At 47.9% G+C, this 25,756-nt stretch overlaps 1 protein-coding gene across 1 annotated transcript in view; it reads right to left on the bottom strand.

Annotated features, from left to right (window-relative positions):
* The window catches only part of Cht7 (chitinase 7), a 208,989-nt gene that overhangs the window by 52,130 nt on the left and 131,103 nt on the right, over nucleotides 1–25,756 (bottom strand). The window contains exon 2 of the mRNA XM_065427728.2: nucleotides 24,286–24,379. Within this exon, the coding sequence (XP_065283800.1) occupies nucleotides 24,286–24,379 (94 nt within the window). The remainder of the gene's footprint in view (nucleotides 1–24,285; nucleotides 24,380–25,756) is intronic.

Raw genomic sequence — 25,756 nt, 5'->3', positions numbered from 1 at the left:
AAACTTCTTTGGCTCGCGCCTCTCTTCTTCAGCGCTCTTTACAAAAGTCTCCAGTCCCGAGCACGCCGTCGTCACCACCACAGTTGTTTATTTTCGCTTGCCCTCAACCGCACCACAACGTCGTTCCCCCGGCCCGAAGGTGTTCTTGTCTTTGCCGCGCCAGTGAAGGTGCACGCAGACGACGGCTTCGGGCATGAATGCACTGCTGATGACGACGACGACGACGGTTGAAAAGCGCGCCTGCCCGCCGCGCGCAGCACCCTACGGTGACAAGAGAAGCCAGCACTGCAACGCCCGCCTCCCCACTCTGCCGCAGGGCCCTTTTCTTTCGGCTCGCATGCCGAACGCTGACGTAAGAACGGTCACGCTCCTTCGCAGAAGGCGACCGTGTCATCGAGACGCCCGGCATATACGCAACTACGGCACAAGCCGCCATCTTGGCTAATTGGAAGCGCGCGTGTTCATCCCGCTACGCGAGGAAGTGAAAGGCTCGCCCACGTAGCCGCCGCGCGCTGCAGAGAAGTTGGAGCTGGGATCAACGTCGCGTTCCTTTTCTTGTTTCGATTCACCGGGCGGCCCTCGCGGTTTAGAGAGGCTCGGCATTACGGCGTCGACGACGAGGTGATGGGGAAATACATAGACTGGAGGCTCTCGGGCAGTCTCCACGAGCCGCAAGCTTTTGTCCAGCGACCATGAATGGTTTGAGACCGCCGAGAGGTTCGGGTGAGGCCCAAGCGGCGACGGCTCGGCGCTTTTGTGGTCGACGGGCAGCCGTGTTGGCCGCGCCGGTGTTGACACGCGCTCTCACTGTGGAATACTTGCGGCCTCGGCGTTAGCGCGAGCGCGGCAAACTGAAGTACAGTGTACATACATGCGGGAGGGGGTAAAAAATAAAAGAGACGCTCTTTTCTCGCGCTTACGCGGCCATTTCGTTTCGTTTTCCTTCCGTCTGTTGTATGGGGCCAGGTCGTCGGCGTCGGTGTTGGAAAGGCGGAGGCGTGATTGACGGTTTTGTCCGACACAGCGAAAGGAGCTCGCGGTACGAGGTGCTAATGGCTGCCCCGGCAACCTTAGAGGAAAGAAACTCCGAGGGCGCGACTAGGAGGCAAAGAGGAATGGAAGGAATGATAACAAAAGTAAAATCGTAAACTAAAATCCACGGTTCTGACGACTAAGAAGCAATCTCGTCGTCTTAGCACACCCAACTGCTCCTCGTACAGACATATTCATATCGCAGTTTACGGAGTACCACAGACCATGACAGAAACAACGCCGGAATTGAGAAGCGACATCTTGTGGCGGTTTGGCTTAACCACGAAGCGAAGGAGAAAGTCCGAAGCCTTAACATTTCAATTTATCTGCTTGTCGGAAGGACTGACGTAGAGCACCATTCACAGTCAATGAGCAAGATGCAGAGTTGTAGTGCTGTGGAACCAAATCTTAGCACCCTCTGCTGCGTCGCAGGTCTGACCGCCGCCGTGGTCAGTTGCTGCGCAGCTGCTGGGGACTGAGGGCCGGGGTTTGATTGTTGTGTTCATATCGGAGGTTGTTCTTATAGGAGGTCATATTAATCCCAATAAAGAAAGGCGTCAGACAGGGAGATACGATCTCTCCAATGCTATTCACAGCGTGTTTACAGGAGGTATTCAGAGACCTGGATTGGGAAGAATCAGGGATAAAAGTTGATGGAGAATACCTTAGTAACTTGTGATTCGCTGACGATATTGCCTTGCTTAGTAACTCAGGGGACCAATTGCAATGCATGCTCACTGACCTGGAGAGGCAAAGCAGAAGAGTGGGTTTAAAAATTATTCTGCAGAAAACTAAAGTAATGTTTAACAGTCTCGGAAGAGAACAACAGCAATTTACAATAGGCAGCGAGGCACTGGAAGTTGTAAGGGAATACATCTACTTAGGGCAGGCAGTGACGGCAGATCCGGATCAGGAGACAGAAATAATCAGAAGAATAAGAATGGGCTGGGGTGCTTTTGGCAGGCATTCTCAGATCATGAACAGCAGGTTGCCATTATCCCTCAAGAGGAAAGTGTATAATAGCTGCGTCTTACCAGTACTCACCTACGGGGCAGAAACCTGGAGGCTTACGAAAAGGGTTCTACTCAAATTGAGGACGACGCAACGAGCTATGGAAAGAACAATGATAGGTGTAACGTTAAGGGATAAGAAAAGAGCAAATTGGGTGAGGGAACAAACGCGAGTTAATGACATCTTAGTTGAAATCAAGAAAAAGAAATATGCATGGGCAGGACATGTAATGAGGAGGGAGGATAACCAATGGTCATTAAGGGTTACGGACTGGATCCCAAGGGAAGGGAAGCGCAGCAGGGGGCGGCAGAAAGTTAGGTGGGCGGATGAGATTAAGAAGTTTGCAGGGACGGCATGGCCACAATTAGTACATGACCGGGGTTGTTGGAGAAGTATGGGAGAGGCCTTTGCCCTGCAGTGGGCGTAACCAGGCTGATGATGGAACCAAATCTGCGAACACGTGTTCGTCTCATCAGCGAGCCGGATCGGCGTTCAAAGTAAAAATAACGACTTGTGAAAGTTCAAGGTAGAGAATATCCCATAGCTCAGTTACCAGAAAAGATTATTGGACACTCAAAGTACACTTCAAAAAGGAAAGCTTCATTTATTGATCCACACCGTAAAGAATTTAGAGCAAAGATATGGGAGATAGTCACAAATAGCGTATTAACCAAGTAAAAATTTTGTTGCTTCAAGGGACATGCGTGCATCGTCAAACACATGTTTCTAGCAAAGTTTTAATGCCGAGGACCTAAGGAAGAGGTAGAATGGAGACACTTAAAACAAAAGCGAAATTATGAAGCACAACTTCAAAACTATGTGAATTTTTTTCTATTGTTAAAGAACGCTAATAGATGGCAAAGTAAAAGTCAATCGACAAGAGTTTCGTTTGAAAACTTACACTGATGATAGAAACCTAGACCGGAGCTGTGTAAATGGCGGCTTAATGTCGAGACAAGGCATCATCACTTTGTGAACGAAAGAAAAATGGAGATGCTGAAAGGCAGACCAAAACGTCAATGCTTCAATAGAAAAACTACGTATTGAAAAGGCGGTTATGCTTAACCACGTAAGCCAATAACGGATGTACACATATCACAGGTTCGCTCATAAACGCCAAGTGGCTGGATGTTAAATTGAGCTCTTTATATTCTTTTTCTCCCTTACTAAAGAGGATTTTCCATGTTGATCAAGTGCCCAGTCTATCAATTTATTCGCTTTCTCAGTCTGTATCATCTGTCCAATCCGTCATTCGGCAGTAAACAATGGACACAAAGTTTAATGTGCATTTCAGTTTCACATTCTTTGGCTTATTTGTCTGTTGTAAATTACGAAACAAAATACTCATATCCAACGTAAATATTAGAATCTATGTTAAGCAAGGGGCTCATCAATCAGTGCAGTAAACCCTATAAAACTAACGGCAATGCGGGCAGTTGTGTTTACTTTTGTTCTGTGCAGCACGCAAGCGCGTGCAATGCTTATGTTTATGCAACACAATAGCCACATCCTTAATAGTATAACATTTTTTATGCTTTTGCACTACACCGATCAGCAGCTCTGCCAAGATTGCAGAGGGCTATCACGACAACGAGGGCAAGGTGCGATGCTAGTCCAGGGATGAATAGTGATGAAAGCCATATGCGCAGGTAAATACATCTTACAGCAGCCATTGCAAATCCTCGCAGGTAGGCAGAGGAAGCTTCGATTTAAATCACTCACAACAATGTCTAATAATAAAGATATTCGGTAAGTCTAATATTGTAGCAGCAAACTTTTTATGAAGAAATAATGTCTTCGGTCTGTATAGGTGATTCCAGTTTGCAGAGTGTGATGTGAACCACACGCTTGATTTATAGATTGTCCATCGAACTCTGTGGCAACGGGCCCCTTTCACAACTCTGATAGAGTTCTGGGTCACAGTTGGTGTATTGCACGTCTATTGTGTGTTATGATATATATATATATATATATATATATATATATATATATATATATATATATATATATATATATATATATATATATATATATATATATATAGCGTATATTTCGTCGTAAATATCGTAAATAGCGCAAATATTCGTCTCTGGTCTGATGGGTGCCGAGCATTTTTTTTTCTTTCTTTTTTTAACTATGGCGGCAATTACACGGATACTCGAGGCGCCTATTAACCATCGCTGTCGCCATCGTCAGCGAGGTGCTGGTGACGAGCAAGGCCCACGTGCGAGGAAAATGAACGGCCCGTGTGTCTTCTATTGGTGGTCACGTGAACCCCTTCAGGAGCAAGGGGCGAGCATACGATGGCGAGCCCAGAAGACTGCTTTCTCATGCGGGAAGGAAAGAACCTCCATAGTCACATGGCGCGCGCCGCTTTCCCCACGCTCGCAATGTTTGGGGTCACGTGATCAATCCCGCGTTGCCCCTCGGCCGGACTAGAGGACGCGATCGCGCGTCTGCTCCCCTAGTCCAGCCGTGGCTGCGTCTAGTCCAGCCGGCGCGTCGTATGTTAGAGGTCGTCTGCTGCGGTCGTCAGTGTCGATGGACAAGCTTGCAAAGGCGAGCCGAGAAGGCTTGTATTTTTAAGTGCGCTGTGGTCGAGCGCACCCGGTGTTGTACGTCACGTGATCCAAGTTTTGGAGGCGGGACACAATTGAAACGGTGAAGCAGCACTGACAGATTGGTTTTGACCGTGTTTGGCTCATTTTCAACCTAGGAACGCATTGACGTCGCAAATACTGACCCAAACTGCCTCTGCCTATAAATTGCAATTCGAAATTGATAACGGCAATTCGAAACTTGGCATTGCTAACTTTCACGTGCACTTCTCAATTACAGTCTGCGCGCGTGTATTACGAAGAAATTGAGTTTTTACGGAGAGCCTGTTGCCCCTGTATAGCTTTGTGCAATGCTGTACATTGAATGTAAACGTACACAAAGCGGTCCCGTAGTTTAAGGCTTATGTGGCACCACTTATAACCGGCTCAATCAATAAGAAACTACAGAATGTATTTGACATTATGGACGAGCAAATTCATTTTAGGTTGATTAACGCAATTATAGTACTCCTTTTCCTTCGTATACATAGCACTCATTTACGCTTCCCTGTCTGGCTATTAGATCTTGTATTTTCTTACTGTATTTCCTGTTTTACCAACATTCCGTTTCTCTACACTAAACACTTGTTATGTAGTGGTTATTGCTGCTGTCAATAATGTGGAAGAAATTAAAAGGCGCCAAAAGAAAAAAATTAAAGCTGCAGTCTGCCTATGAGGGTCTTCTTCGTAAGGGACTTTAAAATAATTTTAACCATCGTTCATCATCATCATCTTCATTATTATTATTATTATTATTATTATTATTATTATTATTATTATTATTATTATTATTATTATTATTATTATCATCTTCGGGAAGACGTTCCCGACTGCTTGGTAGTGTCGGCTGCTCTTCTTAATTCATATGTGTAAATAAAGAAATAAATAAGTATACGTGCTCGCCCCAAAAAAAAAAGTTTAAAACAATGAACAAGAGGAAGAACATAGCAATAACAGTGCTAAAATTCGCACACAGACGCAAAGCATAACTCGACAAGAACAAGTGTTCGCGAAGGAGGAGGAATAAACTTTTATTGTAGAATCTGCACTTTATGATTGGCGGGCCTAAGCCTCCCACGAAGGGACGTCGAGGGCTTGCATCGCCGCCGCCTCACGGGCGTGCTGGGTCGCCCAGTCTCCACAATGAAGTACGACTGATGTCCCTCGCTCCGCACCCGAGCACCGAAGTCTCGAGCCATCGCGCCCAGCATCAAGCACGCAGCCGCACAACCACTGATCCACGCACACCGGTCGGGTAAGCGGAATCGAACTCTGTAGTATGTATGCGCGCACGTGCGAGAAGATTGTCTCGGTCGTGCGTTTTTCCCGATTCGCACCGGCAGCCCCGGCGACGCAAGGAGATATCAGCCAACCATTTCCCCGGAAAGAAGAAAGAAAAGTGGGCGGACGACTTCCGGCGCTCCACCCGACGCTGTTAGTGCCGAAGATAATTCTATTTCCGAGAAGAAAGAAATGCGAGACGTGGTGGCACCGCGGTCACTTCCGCGAGTCGGTCACGACTATAACTCGAGGGCGGATTTCCTTTTGTTCCTTTGTTTTTTTTTTATTTCTTTCTTGTCTGCCTATTTCTACGAAAATTGCCGCGCAGAGGGCTTCCAGCGACTTGTTGTGGTCCCTACACCCTGTTGAATTACCTGTCTGCGGTGAAGCCGTGTCCAAAGCCGGCTGCTTCGTTTCGAACAGGCGACTGAACGCGGAAACAAAAATGAACGTAAGTGCACAAAAGAGAGCCCCAACAATACACAGAACCAGAGGTGTTATTTGTGTTCGTCCATAACGATAACTTCTGTGCCAATTTTCTCTCTTTTTCGTAAGAGTTCACATACTTCTGAGTTTCTTTCACAGCGCGCTGTCATTCGCTTGATTGGACATTCGTTATATTATATTTAACGTGCGCACCCTAATGCTTCATCGCCGCCATTTCTTCGGCTGCTTCGTCTAAACTTGAGACTCTCAAGTTAGGCTGCGCTGTTTCCACCACTGGTCATCGTGCCGAGGACACTCGGCAAAGTCGATTCACTGAGTCTGAGAGAAGCGAAGGCAGCTAGAGTGATGGGCATCTAAACGCGGGTGACCCTAATAAGTCTTATTTCGTTGGCCCCATTGCTTGAGGGAGTCTAACTAAAAGTCCCATTTTCGTGTGTCCGACCACCAATTGTGGCAAGGTGAATACTTAAGTTTGGACTAATTTTGGTTAATTTACTTCTAGAGATAACTACAATAGCACGTGCAATTGAATCGAAGTACACGGACGTTTTTTTCTGTTGTTGTTGTTGTTGTTGTTGTTGTTGTTTGCATTTGGAGTCCACTAAAACGAGGCCGCTGAGGTCGTCATCGAACCCACAACCTCGTCTTCAGGGGCGCAGCACCATAGCCACTGATCTACCGCGCCAGGGGTGCGCCTAAGTGAAGAGGGAGAAATGAGGTCCATATGAACAAAACCACACGTTGCTCCACTGAACAAGCTGTCAAGCCAGAAGTTTGTTCCTTATGCAGAAACGGAGTGACCTTGCTCTGCGTGTCTGTGTCGGATGTGTCTTTCTGTTGTCCCTGTCGTTCAGCTTGCGCTACAACAAAACAAGATATGCCATACCAACAAGCTATTCTATACGAGCCGTCAAGGGAGGATGGTTCAGCTTTAGCGACCTGTTTCTCGCCAAGGCAACATTCGCTTAATGAACACACACAACGACGCCATTCGGGGCTTCGGACGAAAAAGATGTGCACAAGCAATCACAACAAACTATACTGGCCTTCACTTGAGACAACGTGCTCTCGCTGTATCATTTACAAACAGGTGCTGTCATCTGAACCAGCTGACTGTCGCGATGCTGGGGCTTGGAAGAGTTTCCAGCGTTCGTGCTACCGACTGTGAGTGGGACACAGTTTCTGCCCTCCCTCGCCCTCCCCCGCAGTGTACTGCCAAGAGCGAGCAGAGAAGCCCTGCAAGAGGGGCACTGATCTTTGCGCAGCTAAATCGAGCATGCGTATGCACAACGTCTCGGAGAAAACAGCGACCTCGATTCGTCACGCTGACATCCTTGTCGATGGTCGATGCGCGCGCATGCAGGCGTGCCTGACTTCCAAATGCAGCCTGTCGACTCCGTACCGCGGGATCCAGCTTTCCTCCGTGACTAGCATATGCGGCGACACCCACCTGACTTGTCGCGCCGTTGCCGGAGCTGCCGCGTGGTCTGCGCGTGCTGCAGCGACGCCTCGCGGGAAAGGGAAGAAAATCACACGAGTGCCGGGTCTAAACGTCGCCCCACGCCTCATCAGACGCACGACGAAAACGCTGCAACTAGGGCCACCGCTCGACCAAGTCAAGAAGTAGCAAAAAGCTAGCGCGGCAGACGACGCCTTAAGACTTGCTTTCCCTGAAGCAGACGACACGGGAGCAGCTCGACACTGCGTGCAGATGACATTCACAGGACAAACAGGAGGCGGATGCAAATGTCGTGATGCCTGTGTTTCCATTCGGTTCAGTCTTTTGTTTTGTATTAGTCATATGCCTGGCTGCATCTACATGTGTTTGTTTGGTTGGTTGCTTCTTGTTTGTTTGTGAGTTTCCTTGTTCGCTTGCTTGTTTGCTAGCTTGTTCTTAATTTGCTTGTTCGTTCAAGGAAATGAGACGCATTGACTTGGGTTTCAAATCGGTGGCACGAAGCTGAGACATCAAGAATGGGGCAGAAGTAGAGAAGCCCTTGTTCTACATGTTTTAACTGGTCTCGTCTGTCTGCACAGAACACAGGAAACGATGGAATATTCTTCGAACTTCAAACTGCCAGTCCGACAGCTTACATAGTTGAAAGAGACGCACAAACCCACTTTGAAGTGCGTTTCTTTCACTTTGCGTGCGATGAAGATTATTTGCCCCGAATAACTCAATCTAGTCATTCCAACTCAATCTAGCCATGCCTGTTGCTTCTTTCCTTTTACTTGTTCGTGTGGGTACGTGCATGTGCTTGTCTGTTCGCTTGTTCGTCCACGTTTCACGTTCGCCTTTCTGGCTTCATATCTCCACATCAATATTATGAACAATCGTTCAATCATCCTCAAGAAATAATTTTGCCATATTGCCCTCAACGTCACCAACTCCTTTCTTTCGGATCGCAGACAATCTCCGCGGTTGCTGACACATCGATCCTGCACAAGGGTCACGTACTGAAAGCACTTCGCCCAGTCGGGGTGATTACTGCACAACGGTTCGTGCTTATCGCTGTGTCGTATCGCGCATTGTCTCACGTGCGCTCACAAAACATTGCGTGACTGCCAGAGCCGAGAAAGAGCTCGCTTCGCTCGAGCTGACATTATCCGGGGACTGCGAAAGTATGCCTTAAGCACGGTTACGCCTTTCCAGTGTACGACGACGGGAATTAATCGCTGTACTTCATTGTTGTGCAACAATCTGACAGATCGTCGTCGCGCTTCGAACCAAGTCATTCTCATTACAATTGAAGCAAAGAACGCACTGCAATCCATAGTGCAGTGAAATATCCGTCAAACACCATCACTTATTGCCCCTTCCACTATGAAGTTGATACGCTTCATTCCCACAGAGTCAAAACTTGCTTTCCCAAACAGCTGCCCGTACAGCACAAATTGCTTTGAAGGTCTAGAACGCGTTATTGTCATATGCATGCAGGGGTACTTAATTTTGGTTTCGTTAGGTTAGGACTGCTGTTATGTGCTTCACAATGTGGACAACTCTACGTTGAAAAGCATTCCGTTTATCCTGTGCTGGTGAACCAAGGTTCAAAGAGTTTATCAGGAATATGACCTTATTGCCGCGTAGGACAACCTGCACGCTATGTAACCATGCATAATTAGGAAGCCTGTAGAGTATATTATGAAACCTAAAATTGCATTCCTTTTTTTTTCAATGTTTCCGCACACTTCACCTCTGTTCCTGTGCCAACCAGTGATTGTTTTACATCGGAACGACCATGTCTTCAGTAACACAACGTACCTCAGCAACTGACCAAGTAGAGCTCTAAAACTCGTTTTACTTATATACGAAAGAGCAGGACTGAGGAGGTTTTAAAGTTCTGCATTGGGGAATGAGGCATTTTCATGTATTTAAGTGTTAAAACAAAATTATAAATCGCGCTGCATTATATGGCACTTGAAGCTGTAAGTTCTCGCACGATGAAACTCAAAAGGTATAATCGTGCGAGGACACAGGCAATTCACGAAGAACACGCGCACTATGTTCCCTTGTAACTTAGAAGAGTGTTGGCGTAATCCAGTTAGTGAATCGTGATTTGGCAAGAAGAAGAAGTATTTTAATGAATGGATAATGTAGAGAGGTCGGCCGGATAATGGAGCATCTGGCCTGCTACTCTACGTAAGGGAAGGGGAAGAGGGGAAGAAAAAGGGTCACAATGGGGGATGATAATGGGAGGAACGAGGTGAATGACACATTACACAACTGGTATCACAGGCGTGAGTCCAGGCCAGTGTCACATAGGAAACGTGAAAGTGCACGCATTGTCTCTGTCGTCTGCCAACTCTGTGGCCACGCGCCTAGCAAGAGGTCCTCCGAGAGTGGTCCATTGTGTAAATGTCTCAATGTATCTGCCAATGTCAGTCTTTCTCGCGCATACTCAGGGCACACCACGAGCACATGTTCTATAGTCTCTACAGCGCCACACACTGAACAGTCCGGGGAGTCTGTCCGTCCAATAATGTGCAAATATTTGCGCGTGAAGGCGACGCCTAATCGCAGTCTGTGTATCAGGCATGTATGAGGGCGTGGAATTCCACGCAGAATAGGAAATTTCATATCGGGATCCACGCTTTTAAGGCGGACGTGACGAGCGTCTGGCTGGGCCCAGTATCTCCTCGTCGCACTCCTCATTAATTCCGACAGGAGGCATGTGATGTCCGGTCTGGAGAATGGCACTACAGTTCGCAGGCCACTGCTGAGGGCGCGCCTTGCTGCAGCATCGGCCATCTCATTACCGTTGAGCCCACAGTATCCCGGGATCCATTGGAACACTATGCGGTGGTGTTTTTCTTGAGCGCATGAAAGTAGCTCGGTGATCTGCAGGGCCAGAATCTGATATGCGGTGTGGCGCAGGAAGCATCCCAAAATTTGCAGCGCGGGTTTTGAGTCCGTGAAAATGCACCACTCTTGAGGTCTTTCCCCGCAGATGTGGCGAATCGCTTCCCGAATAGCCACAAGCTCTGCAGCGGTTGATGTTGAATTATGGTCTAGTATGAAACCTCGAGTCATCTGTTGGGCTGGTATCACCAACGCTGCTGTCGATGCCTTAGGTGACACGGAGCTGTCTGTGTACACATGAACATATGTCTGGTATTCTGACCAGATGTACGCGAGAGCAAGTTGTTGTAGTCCACTGACGGGAACCAATGATTTCTTTAGTATGCCGGAGACATGTACGCATACGGAAGGTTGAACCATCACCCATGGTGGTTTGACGGGGTGATATGGAAGGGCATAGCCTGATGTTATGTGGGGTAGATGCAGCGGAGTGCACTTGTGAAACTGCTGTCCGGTCGCTCATGTAGAACGGACGTCAATGGGTGGCAATGGTATCGTGTCAGTAAGCGTAAATACACACGAAGTGGTTCGTGGGACAGGTATATCGGTAATGGGCATACGTGGGCTTCCTCAATTGTGCCTTTGTTGGAGGCACGCCGTGGCAACCCGAGGCATATTTTGAGTGCCTGCGCTTGGACGCTCTCTAATGTCCGTAAGCAAGAAATGATCAAGTTTGAGGGTATCGGAAGGCTGTATCGAATGTAGCCCACGAAAAGAGACTGATAAAGTCTTAGTAATGAGCCTTCCGTGGGACCCCATTTCATGCCTGTTGCGAAGCGAAGAACATGGCAAAACAGATTAAGTTTTTGCTTCAACATATTAACATGCCTCGTCCATGACAAATCGCGGTCAATGATAACGCCCAAGAATCTGTGGTGGGAGACATAAGGTATTATGACACCGTTAATGGAGATCGGGTAGCGGCAGACGGATTTGCGCGTGAATGCAACCGCAGCACATTTTTCGGCAGCTAAGCGCAAACCCTGACGCCATATGTATCGTGAAGTAGATGACACAGCCCGTTGTAATTTCGCACGTGGTTGTGGGCGTGTTGTACCAGAAGCCCAGATGCAGATGTCATCTGCATATGCACTGATGTGGATGTGAGGTGCAAGCTCGCTCACCAAGCCAATCAGTGCCACATTAAATAATGTTGGGCTGAGAACTCCTCCCTGAGGAACTCCGCGGCATACCTGATGACGGTTAGTGTCTCCGTCAGGCGTGGACATGTAAACGAAACGGCCGCTGAGGTAGCTCACAATCCACAGGTAGAGCCGGCCGCCAATACCCAAGTCATCTAGGGCATCGAGAATGGCTTCATGAAGGATGTTGTCGTAGGCCCCTTTGATATCTAAGAAAACAGCGGCGACGAGTCGGCGTTGACGTTTTTCATGTTCCACTGTCGTAACGAGGTCAATGACGCTGTCAATTGAAGAACGACACCGCCGAAAACCGGTCATCATGTTTGGATAAAGATCATTTGTTTCCAGAAACCATTCGAGCCTCGCCAGGACCATTGGCAAGTTCCAGAAAAGAACACACGGGATGAATGCATGGACCCCTTCATCTTCTCTTTCTTCGTCCCGTGTGTTCTTTACGGTAACTTCCCAAATCATTTTCCATTGTTTGTGCCGATGTCTGCTCGATGTCGTGAGCTTGATCCCTCGCCCCTGCCGTACAGTTTTCATAGCGGCGAAAGGGAGAATTGATCGTAAACTTGAAACCAGTTAAGCTTTTAAGAACCACAGAGGGTCAGAATCAATTCTCAGCAACTCGCTACCCTGGTTCTGACGTTCAAGAGGATGCATGAGAGGTTTGCAGAAAAAACAGTCGCACAGAATGTGTTCTAGCGTCTCCTCGCAAAGACATGCATTGCAGAGAGCGTTGTCGGCCATTCCAATGCGAAATGAGTTAGATTTCGTGAATGTTATCCCTAGCCATAAGCGAAAAAGCAGAGGGGCCTCTCTTCGGCGGGGTCCAGTTGGCATACAGAAATGCATAAAAGAGGGCAGGTGGTATTGACGATTGCTGCGGTTTGTCTGGCTGCTTGGTGCGCACCATAGAGAGAGCGTGAGCTCCTGTGCAAGCATTCGAAGTTTGTTGGCTGCGTCGGCCCGTGAAAGAGGTATAGCCTCTTCCTGCGTGTCTTCAAGAGCTGCCCGAGAAGCATTGTCGGCGTCTTCGTTTCCTATGACGCCGCAGTGACTTGGCAGCCACTGAAACATCACGTGGTGTGCTTTCTCATGTGATGTATTGAACAGGCATCTAATATCGAATACGAGCTGTTCGTATGGCCCGCGACGCAGAGCTGATAGCACAGATTGTAGGGCTGCCTTTGAGTCATTGAAGGTTGACCATTGTTGAAGTGGTTCCCGATTTACGAAGCAAAGTGCAGCGCAAAGAGCAGCTAGTTCCACAGATGTCGATGTCGTTGGGTAATCATCATCATCAGCCTGGTTACGCCCATTGCAGGGCAAAGGCCTCTCCCATACTTCTCCCATTCTTCTTTGGAAGTGGTAAGGGAATACATCTACTTAGGGCAGGTAGTGACAGCGGATCCGGATCATGAGACGGAAATAATCAGAAGAATAAGAATGGGCTGCCGCACGTTTGGCAGGCATTCTCAGATCATGCACAGCAGGTTACCATTATCCCTCAAGAGAAAAGTGTATAATAGCTGTCTCTTACCAGTACTCACATACGGGGCAGAAACCTAGAGGCTTACGAAAGGGGTTCCACTTAAATTGAGGACGACGCAACAAGCTATGGAAAGAAAAATGATGGGTGTAACGTTAAGAGATGAGAAAAGAGCAGATTGGGTGAGGGAACAAACGCTAGGTAATGACATCTTAGTTGAAATCAAGCAAAAGCAAAAGAAATGGGCATGGGCAGGACATGTAATGAGGAGGGAAGACAACCGATGGTCATTAATGGTTACGGACTGAATTCCGAGGGAAGGGAAGCGTAGCAGGGGGCGGCAGAAAGTTAGGGGGGCGGATGAGATTAAGAAGTTTGCAGGGACGACATGGCCACTATTAGTACATGAGCGGGGTAGTTGGAGAAGTATGGGAGAGGCCTTTGCCCTGCAGTGGGCGTAACCAGGCCGATGATGATGATGATGATTCTCTGGAATCAAAAATGGAAACGATCCAGCCTATATGGCGTTTATAGTGAAGACAGAGAGAGAGCAAATTATAAATGAAAGATAGCGAGCTTAACCAGGACTGAGCCCGGTGAGGGAAAAGGGGACGGAAAGATTAAAACAAGAGGAAGTCCACTGGGGATGTCGTATTGGTCACTCAGTCCGGATCACAGATATTACGATATTACCGATAGCCTCGCAGAGAGTAGCATGCAACTTGTGAGCACATCTCTAGATCTATTGGCCTTTTATTGAAATGACAATAAATAAACGAGACAATGGTAGCTGCCACATTTTGCATAGAAGTAACAATAACAACAAGCTAAGTTAGCTAATGAGAGTAAACACAGTCAGCATGCTGTTCTGACCCACTAGAAGACACACACAGAGACGAAAGGTAAGGATAACTTGCACCACACACTACATTGAGTCCACAGCATCGAATGAAACAGACGCCACTGAGCCTGGGTAGCAGTATCTTAGGATTAGTTGTGACCACCTAGGGTTCTTTAGTGCGCACGAGAGTGCAACTTCACGAGCGATTTCGTGACTGTGGCCCGGAATTGAACTAGGGAGCTAAAGAGACGATGACACAAACGATAGGTTATTTTGTGCGTTACATGTTTAATCACGAGATTCCAAGTTTCGAGTTTCATCATGCGAAAGCTTCCGCCACCCGAGCACCGATTGAAACGAACAAGGGGAGTTACGTGTTCGGAACTCAAACTTTCTTTCCCTGTTCCCTGCCATCGATGCTGAAGCCTTCCTAGTGATCGTTTATTCGGTTTGAACATGCTCAAAACATTGAAGGAAACTTAATTCTAACATAGAAATGTGCTGGCCGCGGGCACCGTGACTACAGCGTTGTGTCTTTGACTTGAAATATTCAGTCAGAAATGAAACGAATTAGCACATAGATGCAAGCGCACATCTGAACGGGTAAATCAGTTGAATGTACAATCTGATTTCGATTCTACGTACATATCCTGCAACAGTCATTGATAAATGTTGATTCATACTTCGCAGAGCCCGGATGTCTGGTCAAACTACTCAGACAGTGCAGTTCTTGGAGCCATCACTTGGCCAACGTCCAGTGCTCTCGTGTGATTGGCATTCCGTTCTCGAACGCTGCACACTTTGCTTCAAGCTTGCTTTTGACCATTTGATTGTTACTGTTTTACTACTAGCCTATGCTTATCACCGTGTGAATTAACCAACATTCTGACAAAGCTCGTTATTCGGAACGCGTACAGCCCTGAAAACAGGAACAATGCACAATGGCTTTAATGGATTTAATAGGAACCGCGCCACTCCCTCTGCTGCACTGCCAGGACTGAACACCAATCTGATCCACGCAGAGCAAACTCTCGCCAACAACTTTCTCCCCGGCTTGGAGCTACAAGGCCACAAAACCATCGAGCGAGTCACCGGAGAGTACGGCCCAAGTACGTGCCCAATGCTCACTCATTCGTTATGCATCACCAGCCGATCGGAATCGAATTCATTATCTAGTACCGCTACAGAGCAGCTGGGTCAATAACAGCTCGCTGCATACGCGACGACGCCCACTCCTGGCAGGGGCACCATTATACTGAGTGCGATTCAGGGAGAGAGAGAGAGTAAGGTGATTAGTTATTCGATGCCAGTCCGTGGCTGTTCGAAAGGGAATGTCGTTCCATCTTACGCAGTGCCTGGCGCAGTCTGGCGATCGAGATTTCGCGAGAAAGATTGTGGTGGCAAGGACGTGCAAGGACCCGCAACGGTCTTTGCTGGAGCGGCTGGAGCCGATTCAGTGATATGGATGCGAGCCGGAGTTGTGGCCGAAGACAAGCAGCACATTTTGCCAGTATGGTGGAACCAATTTGGGAATACGGTGAATGCAAGCAAGTTTGATCCCACTTCAAGGACTTGGGAAAAACGGTGACAGTGCTTACTGGAATAGCTGACGAAGATTTGAATACGAGCCAGTTGGATCGGACTTCTAGGAAATGGAGAGATCTATGAAGTACTTTGCTGCAGTAGCTGGCCAGAATTTAAGAACATTAATCAAGGTGGAGCCAGATTCAAGTAGTCCGTGGGATCTGCGAGGCAATGTATCCCATACATATGGTGCAGATTTGACGATGGGGATAAAAGCTGAAATTGGACAACAATGCAAAAACATGAGCGGACATATGATGAAATCTGCCAGGAGTGGTGCGAATTTGACGTGACTTACACGAGCCAACTGGACCCTCGTTGTCGAACATGCAAGAAAACTACGACCTCATCCTCCCAAACAGTTGGCATGGATTTGACGATATGAATGCGAGCCAGTGGCATATAGTTTGAAGGACACGTAAGGACATGCAGCAAAGTTTCATTAGCTGGCATTCAGTTTCGTTTCCAGCTAAAGTCGGACCCAGTCGCAGGACGTATCCACGAATTGGAAGCACTTGGGATGGAATCCACTCGAAGATAACGTGGGTATTAGACGGTATATGTGCCCACAATACAGTCAGCTCGAGCTGCAGCATGATGGATGATCTAAACCAAACTGTGAGGCAGTTTCCTGTCTTTAGTAATCAATAATAATTGTCAAGCTAGGGTTACCAGTTGCGCTCGAAATAAGCCTTGCCGCCAACATGGAAACAAGGCTCTGGTGCGCTAAGGACTAAAACGTGATTTTCACTTGCCACCTGTGGCAAGGAAAAAAAATGTGGCATCCACGTAACAGGAGCCTGAAGGCACATTGCATGGTCATACGCGTTACGAGAAAATGTATACAGGCCCTGCTTTCTTACTACAGATGCACCACAAAAGTTTTACTAGACGAATGGTCCGAAATCGGCAGGCATTTTCATGAACGGCAGGGCAGAGGTGTCATTTCTATCAAGAAAACCTGGCTGACTGCGCCAGATTTATAATGTCATTGAGGTTTTTATTTCCTGGTGTTTTCCTGTGCCTGTGTGAATCCGCCCGTTGTTTAGGCTGCGTCTTGCTAAATAGAGACAGTGGGCGTTCTACACAAAATCTGGTTTAGTAAAAGAAATTACACGTCAGATGCTAGAATTTTAGCCAAGTCCCGAGGCACAATGGCCCGGCACTAACCAGTGGGCAGGCTTCCAACTCACACTTGATTCATAGTCTTATCACTCTTCACTCATGGTAGCTAGCGCTTCAGGACGATTTAGACACTCATTGGCTCTTGCAGAGGGAAGAATAATGACAACGTTAGCGCGCGTGTGGTACCGATCAACGCTTTATTGCACCGATTCTCACACGGGTCGGATCTGGAAATTATTTCTTTTTATCCTTTTGCGCGCAAGAGCCGTTTTCGCAAGATTCCGTTCATCATACGTCTAGCGCTCTGCGAATATTTATTTTTTGCTTGATAGGTGCTTTCTTTCCTTTCGGTCCATTCTCCAAAATTGTGAACACTACAAAGAAACGCTGGAGCAATTGCTTTTGGAATGTCCCAGTTTCAAAGTATAATGTTAACAATTGTTGCCTCAGTGCTGCTGAGCAACTTTTCACCCTCTTGAACATTCTCAAAGTGTGCTCGATGGCTTCGCATTTTCGTAAGGTTGAGCTCAAACGCGAAAAGAGGCTTGCAGAGCTGTAGTAGAAATGTTCTCAACCACAAAACTCAATTCTTGCCCACCGTGGTGGCGCGATGGCTTTGGCGTTGTGCTATTACTAAGCCTGAGGGCCCGGGATCGAATCCCGCCCGCGGCGGCCGCGTTTCGATGGGGGAAAAATACAAAAACATCCATGTGCCATGCATTGGGTGCATGCTATAGAACCCCAGGTGGTCGCAATGATTCCGGAGTCCCCCACTACGACGTGCGTCATAATCATAGCGTGCTTTTGGAACGTAAAACCCCGCTATGCAATTTTGTTAACTCAACTCTTGCCTTTAGTTCATGAGAGTGGCTTGTTGGGCTAAATGGAGCATGGTTATACTAGAAGAATGCCAGCCAACATACGTGGTTCTGGCAGGTAAAACCCAATAATGCAATTTTTTAAGTCAACTCTTGTCTTTAGTGCATAAGAGGGGCTTGTTGGGCTGGTTGGCCAGTGGTTACATTAGGAGAATGCCAGCCAACTTGAAGAGAAAAAGGAGAAGCAGGCATATAAAAAGGGACAGGAAAGTGGCTATACTAACAACTGAATTTTATTGTTGAAAACAGCGTAACATATGCACGGTATCACGTACCGTGTATATGATATGCTGTGCCTTGCGCATGTTCAATACGGACTTGGGGCACGTTGTTTTCGACAATAAAGTTTAGTTGTTAGTCCAGCCACCTTTCTGTCACATTGCCTATCCCCAGCCTCAAGTTTGCTGGCATTCTCCTAGCATAACCTTATCTTTAGTTGTCAAGCTCTGCAAGAAATGTAATGTGTTGTGGTGTGTGCCTTTGCCCTTTCTTTGCCTCTTTTTTATCTTTCTTTCGAGATGGTCCGGCACGATTTCACACGATAATTATTGGTCACTTTCTATTTCCCTCTCTGTGGCGTTTATATACGTTTACATAATTAATTGTAATAATATTCTGTGGCCTCCGTTCAGTGCATTTAACTGGAATCTGCTTATGTGTCGTCTCACTATTTTCACCACGAATTTGTACACATCTACGAAATAAGAAGCATTTGCTCTTCCAGCGCTTGTCTTTGTCCCATCCTATGTGCTGCGCTGGCATGCCGTCAAAACGCAGTTATTTTGTCGCCCCGATTGGCGCACTTACTCTTTAGCGATCCCAAACACCCCTGCCACCATCGCCCCCAACCACGCAAGCGTCTTCCGCGAGCACTGAATCTCAACTCTCGAAATTCTATAGAAGAGTCAAGTGCTGGGCTAGTTGGTGATCTTGCATACTGAAAAGATTTTGCGCCAAAAAACAACACACACAAGAAAGACGACGACGACGCCCGTGGTGTGGTCGTCTTTCTTGTGTGTGTTGTTTTTTGGCGCAAAATCTTTTCAGTATGCTCGATATTGCTCTGTCGAAACTTCATATTTCGGCCCGCGCTGCGTACCTCACCCATCGGGCGAAGTGAGAAGCCCTTTCGGCTGACTTCCGGCGCTGTCGTCCGCGCTGGGTTAAGCGCGCCTGTTCCGGAACGGGTTCGTATGTGGGCCAGTGCCCGCATAGCGGACGGCGCTAAGGTCAGGTCGACGCCGCCCGCGGCGAGCCACCACGTGACTGACTGAGGCGCGCTGCCGGGCCACGTGCGTCTCGACGACATGGCGTTGCGGTTCGCTCGAACACCCGACGTGGACCAGCTGTGTATATTCACGTCATCGCGAACCAAAGCGATTGGGCCGCTCCTGTTAATCCGTGCTGTAACGTTTCATCATCATAATCAGCCTGATTAGGCCCACTGCAAAGCAAAGGCCTCTCCCATATTTCTCCAACAACCCCGGTCATGTACTAATTGTGGCCATGCCGTCCCTGCAAACTTCTTAATCTCATCCGCCCACCTAACTTTCTGCCGCCCCCTGCGACGCTTCCCTTCCCTTGGGATCCAATCCGTAACCCTTAATGACCACCGGTTATCCTCCCTCCTCATTACATGTCCTGCCCATGCCCATTTCTTTTTCTTGATTTCAACTAAGATGTCGTTAACTCGCGTTGTTCCCTCACCCAATCTTACCTCACCTCACCGTTACCTCACCCAATTGGGTGATGTAACGTGTGTAGTTCCCGACTAATGCGACCGAAGGGAGAGAGAGAGGGAGAGCGGGGAGGAAAGGCAGAGAGGTTGGCGATGCTTTGTCCACTTTGCTACCCTGCATGCGGGAAGGAGGAGAGGGGAATGGAAGAGAGACAAAGAGGCGACCAGATATCAAATTGCGCGCTCGATCGAATAGTTCGTACAGCTGTCAGCACGTTTTGCGTCAGACGGGAGCACGTTTAATAAGGAACGAAAAAGGCAGCGAACTTCAGCGATTGGTTCCGTTTTGAACTCATGTACTGCGACAGTAACAAACTCTCACTACTACTTTGGCGTGCGCAATACAGAGCGCGCCATATATGATAGGCCGGGCGCGCCATTTCACATCCAGTGCCGAATCCTTTCTACCTGAAGCATGTCGTTTCAGCTTTGCGTCTTAGATACAGTGCAAGACGGGACAAAAAACGTACCGTTGGCTCCTGCCGTATTTTCTTTCTTTCTTTTTTTTTCACCTCACGTTTTTTGCTGATCTCCTAAGAAGAACACAAGCCGCGTGCCGACCTTCGAGGAAGCATGTACCCAGTTCGGCAGATTCAGGGTACTGTCGCGCTCCCTCGCTGTCAACTCTGCTCTGATTCCCGCACAACGACAAAAGGGTTCACTGGTCTCGAGAACCAGAAGGACAGCCTGCCGAGTGTTTGGGACGCCAGCGCAACCCTTCCTCTCTGCGTCTGCGCGGCGCCTTGAACCCGCCGCTCACGAAATCCCACACGCCAGAGCGCAGCGGGCGCAAAATCGCAGGGAGCGCGCGCACGCATTCGCGTGACGCACGAGCCGTCGCGCGATCCGTGACTGCCCCAGACGCGCGGACGCGTCGTCTGCTCGTGGGGTTTCATGACGTCTGCTCGCGTTGCGGTCTGCTGCGCAGCGAGCCGAGACAGACGTGTAGACAGACGCACGACGTGGCCGCACTAACGCTCACGAAGCCAGGGACATCCTCGATGCAACAGAAGCAAAACGCAACTCGCACTACCACGCAGCTCGACCGACAAAGCTTCTGCACGCTACATACTGTGGCTGCAGCGAGCCACTCCGTGCTTTAGGCTTACACCGCGTAGCGCTGCTTGGCTGCTTCTGTTGACGTTTCGTATTCTGTTTGGCTCGTACACACCGCGCGGTAGAGCGGTTTCCTGACCACAGCTGTGGAGGGACTTGCGTGAAGCCTCGCTAACCGCGTGGAAGTGTCGGTGGGCATAGCGGCAGTGCACAGACAGCCAGCCGCGACGGCCGTGAGGTGAGACCATGTGGTCGGGAGACGTCTGGAACAGAAAAGACACGACGCGTCATAGTCGAGCCTCAAGGAAAGAAATCACGAAACACGGAGGAGTTCTACGAGGTGCGCTCGGTGGCCCACGAACACTCCGTATAGGCAGTTCGGGCAACTTCCTTGACGACGCTTTTTCCCAGTGCGGATTAGCGGTTCGCCTTTGCTAGCGCTTGAAACGAATAGAAAACCAACAACCTGCATTTGCGATAGCTCCTCCAGTGCTTTTGCCACAAATAAATGTTAGAATAAAACGACGATGAAGAGAACGCAACCACGAGAATTGCTGAAGGTGACGCACAAGGCGACCCGACCTAGTCCAAAGCGTAAATTTACCTGATGTGCTGCTTCTGTATGTAATTATTGTGCTAATTTTGTCCGCTTCTACATTTGTCGTAGCGATAACGGGTTGGTGGACTTCTCTCACACCGGCGCACTTCGAAACGCGTGTGGAGGAAAATTATAATACCTTGCCACTTCGGGCATTTTAGAAGCCCTGTCATTCAGCAACATCCACACTTAATGATTGCCGAATAAATAATGGTTTGTCCACTTCTACACAGACGACTGGTACAAATAATCCGCACAATGATTCTCGTTATTACCACTCGGCTTTCGGTGCGTTAAATGCCACTACGCCGCATGTGAAGTTTTGTCCAGAGAAGAACTGTGGCAGAAATTAGACTTTAGATTTCTGAAATTCTATCGCGCAACCTTCGGATTGCAGCGTTCCAATAGGCGCCTTCGAAGTATGAAAATCAATAACTATAGAAAGAAGCAAGCAATGAATTAGACGAACAAATCATTAAAATATTATGATGCCAGATATTGTTTGTGGCCCCAATAACACAACATGTAAGAACACACACAAGAAACACAACTACCAACTGGCATAAAGATTCAGAAGAAAGAACAATTGGCGCATATTTTCAGCGCGCGAAATGCAAGTCGAAGGCGGCGTGACAGTGCTAGTCAATCTCTAGTTTATGTTCAGCAGAGCCCACCAGCTTGCTCAAGAATTCCAAGTGAAATAAAATACCACTCTGCGTTCCCTCATACGGCTCTTTAACGAAACTTTCGGGCGTGCGCCTATAGCTTCCACAAAGAAAGCTCACTTCATTAACGAAGTGTTTTCTTTGCGGATCCGCGAAGCTTGTTCATGGGCCACAGACGAGTGCGAAAAGCATGCGGTGCGATTTGTGGCTGACAACTCTCCCGGCCAAAGCAAAATGGTTTCATCGTTTCCAAGTTTTCTTCCGCTGAAGTCAAAAAGGCATTGGCTTTCTCTTGAAAATGCTAGGCGTAGATGACTACCGATTAGGAGCTTGCTACACCAACGTTTGACCACCGCCGCAGTGCAACTATTACCATCGTTTCATTGACTCCGGGTAAGAAAGTAATGCGCATCCAGTTTTGCACACGAGCACGCATAGATTTAGAGGCAGCCTCATTAACCGCGTTAGGCCAAGCGTTTCACAGTATTTGTCCGCATTACGCGTAGCGTTTTTCAAAACGTGTGGAAAACCTGTTCAAGAGCTTTGAATGTTGCGACATTCTGAAAGCGTAGCGTAGCGTCCGTATGACTGGCGTTTCTTGAGAGAGACGTGGACGGCGAGATTGATGGTTCAACATAGTCTCCAGAATTTTCTAGCACAGCCGAGCAAACAGGAAGTTCACCGGACTTCACGGGGTCAACTGCAGTAACGTATGCAGTGCCTCAGCTACTTTAAAACACGGTTCAACTCTGCTCCTTTTGCAATACGTTTAATTACGTATACGACGAGTCACGCACACACGATTACAGTCGGCGTTGCTGCGCCTCCGCCTACAGGCCTGCAAACAGTCACAAATCGAACGCAATTTTTATATCGCTAAGACCGGCGGCGCCCACTTCATCCGGGCAGGTTGAAGCTCTTCCTGCAGAACTTCCGTCACCCGCATCAAACCCAGCAGCCGAGTTAGGCTTACGCGCACTGCTTGTTCGGTCGCTCGTGCCAGGGACCTGTGTCTAACCTACAGCTGCTCCGGAGATTATCCCGCTGCCGGAATTAGCCGCGTCGACTTGGAGGAAAGACTCTTTGTCTACACTGGACCGAGCACCGAGCCCAAAAATAAGCAAAGACGGTGGGCTGTTGTGTGTATACGCCAGCCCGTACGTAATCCTTGCGGCCCTCCTCGTTCTGCTTGACGGGATAATTGCACCGACGTCGCAGAGCGAGACACGCGTGATAGAAGCGACCGCGTAACGGAAGTCTGGGGAGTAGGCGTCGTCGCGCGTGGACACCGCGCTACGCTGTTCGGTCTCTCTAATTGCGCAACGGTGGGCCAGCGTATGAACGGTGCTGGTCCCGTGTATGTTTGCTCTGCGTCACTCATTCTCTGTATGTACGTAGTCTGAAGTGCCTGTAACTAGTAGATTGCAGCGGACGCATTATTCGTGAAGGTAAGCGTAACCTTATCAGCACTGATTGATTGATTGATTGATTGATTGATTGATTGATTGATTGATTGATTGATTGATTGATTGATTGATTGATTGATTGATTGATTGATTGATTGATTGATTGATTGAAAGTTCGAGAACACCACCTGGTCCATCAGAGATACCATAGTTTAGTCCTTTGTATTATACTACTTTTTCTTTGAGGCCGAAGCAACGTCTTTGAGGATGAGGACGACGCAGCGAGCTATGGAAAGAAGAATGATGGGTGTAACGTTAAGGGGATAAGAAGACAGCAGATTGGTTGAGGAAACAAACGCGAGGTAATGACATCTTAGGTGAAATCAAGAAAAAGAAATGGACATGCGCAGGGCATGTAATGAGGAGGGAAGATAACCGATGGTCAATAAAGGTTACGGACTGGATTCCAAAAGAAGGGAAGTGTAGCAGGGGGTTGCAGAAAGTTAGGTGGGCACATGAGATTAAGCAGTTTGCAGGGACAACATGGCCACAATTAGCACAGGACCAGGGTAGTTGGAGAAGTATAGGAGAGGCCTTTGCCCTGCAGTGGTCGTAGCCATGATGATGATGATGATGATTATGATGATGATGATGATGATGATGACCTTTTCTTTAACGTCCGCCTATATTCTAAGTAAATTAGCCTTTTCAAATTGCGCCTCCGTTGGCAGCACTGCTGCCGGGCCCCATGTTCGAACCAAATACCTCGTGCTCATTAACCTTGGCAACGCGTGGACGGAAATTTTCGATAACGACCACACACAAATCAGTACGATAAGATCTGTACGACATGCAGACTATATGTAGATGGGAAAGGTAGGCACTTCGATGTGTAAGACAGTCCAATTCCTTTTTTTTTCACTTAGCGTGACCAATCACCACACGCAAAAGCGGCTGGCTTGGTGCCGACGACCCGAAAACGAACAAAAGCGCCGGTCGAAAGCAAGCAAGGAAATCATGTGGTCTTACTTGTGAGGCTGACTTTGCGCAGTGGTCTCCTGGCATCGACTGTACTTGAGGCGCACCAAGTTGCCAATAAGGCGAGAAACATCCACCTCGGTTTCTGAAAAACACAAACCAAATTTCGCCGGTCAGTAGCTGTAAACAATATGTGAATAGAACACTCGCATTATGGCTCAAAACAAATGGGTAGCAGATCATGGTCGAAATGAAATGACTGCTTCGGTATCTGCACTAATTCGTTGTTCACAATTTTATGAACAAGTTGTCCTTGATTCCTTATAAATTCCGCATAAATTCCTTCCTCACGATTTTGTGAACAAAGGATTCCTTGTTCGCAAGATTGACTGATCCCATAGACTGATCACATCTCCTAATTATTCACATTAAATTGGTTCATAGCGTTGTGAACAAGGAATCCAAGGTATCCAAAAAAGATCTCGAAACGTCATCTCCTTTTTTACTGCCGTCATGGCCTCCTTCTTTCCTAACAATCTTTTTACATGACCAGACAGCATTTTGCCGAACTCGCGACTACATCACCGTTCGCATTGTTTGCACCTGCAGGTGTTATCGTCACGAGAAAACAACAGTCAAACGCACTAATGTAAATGATATGACATATCAGAGAAGGTCAAAACTCCATTGTATCTCGTTTTATTGATGGTTATACGTAAAAACCGTCTAGTGCTATGTAGGCTGTCCTGCGTTGAGATGTGCAACATGGCCATGGCAGCAGCCACAATCAGCACAGTCCAGAAGTGTTTCCGTAGAAAGCTTCGCTTCAAATGTTGCGCGACGGCGCATTGCTTAGTGCTTTCACCTCTCTACTCCGGAGAGCCAAGAGTTCGAGTTACAGTTGCTACAGGTGGCTCAATCTTTATTTTTATTGACTACATACCGAACAAAAATTGATACTTTGTGCTTTATACCAAAGGTAAAGGCCAGGATGGGCAGGCTGCCAGATGAAAATAACGCGATGACGATGGTGTCAGCGCAACGGAAGGACAAACACAGTAAGCCCAGTTTTCAACTTTTAACTGTCATCTCAATAAATAATCATAGTAAAAATTGTGACCTCCATTATTTATCGTCTTTTTCGATGGAGACTTCCCTGAACGCATAGCGACCACCGTGTATTGCCTGTGCAATTGGTGTGTGTTGTGTACGAAGTAGCAGTGTTTTGTTGTATTCGTTGTTATGTACCACGCACTCATAACTACTGTTCGTAGCACTGTAGTGGAGGCCAGCTTGCAGTAGAAGACGGCAGTGTTTCCTTGGCAAACCTGCACAACTCGATACTAAGTGAGTGGTCTCAACGGCCTCTACTTGTGTCACGGGAAGGCGACAGCCCAGACGCGTTGTGACCAGTAGAAAGTGCAGTCAGTTACGCGTATTTGTGACAGGTGGTGTAAAGTCCACCCCGACCCGAAGCGTCCTAGACACAACTTCCTTCCGCCTACTATGACGACGGAGCAAG

The sequence above is a fragment of the Dermacentor albipictus genome, chromosome 8 (genome assembly GCF_038994185.2).
Source record: "Dermacentor albipictus isolate Rhodes 1998 colony chromosome 8, USDA_Dalb.pri_finalv2, whole genome shotgun sequence".
Lineage (NCBI taxonomy): Eukaryota > Metazoa > Arthropoda > Arachnida > Ixodida > Ixodidae > Dermacentor > Dermacentor albipictus.
This window is presented reverse-complemented; position numbering and strand designations above follow the sequence as displayed.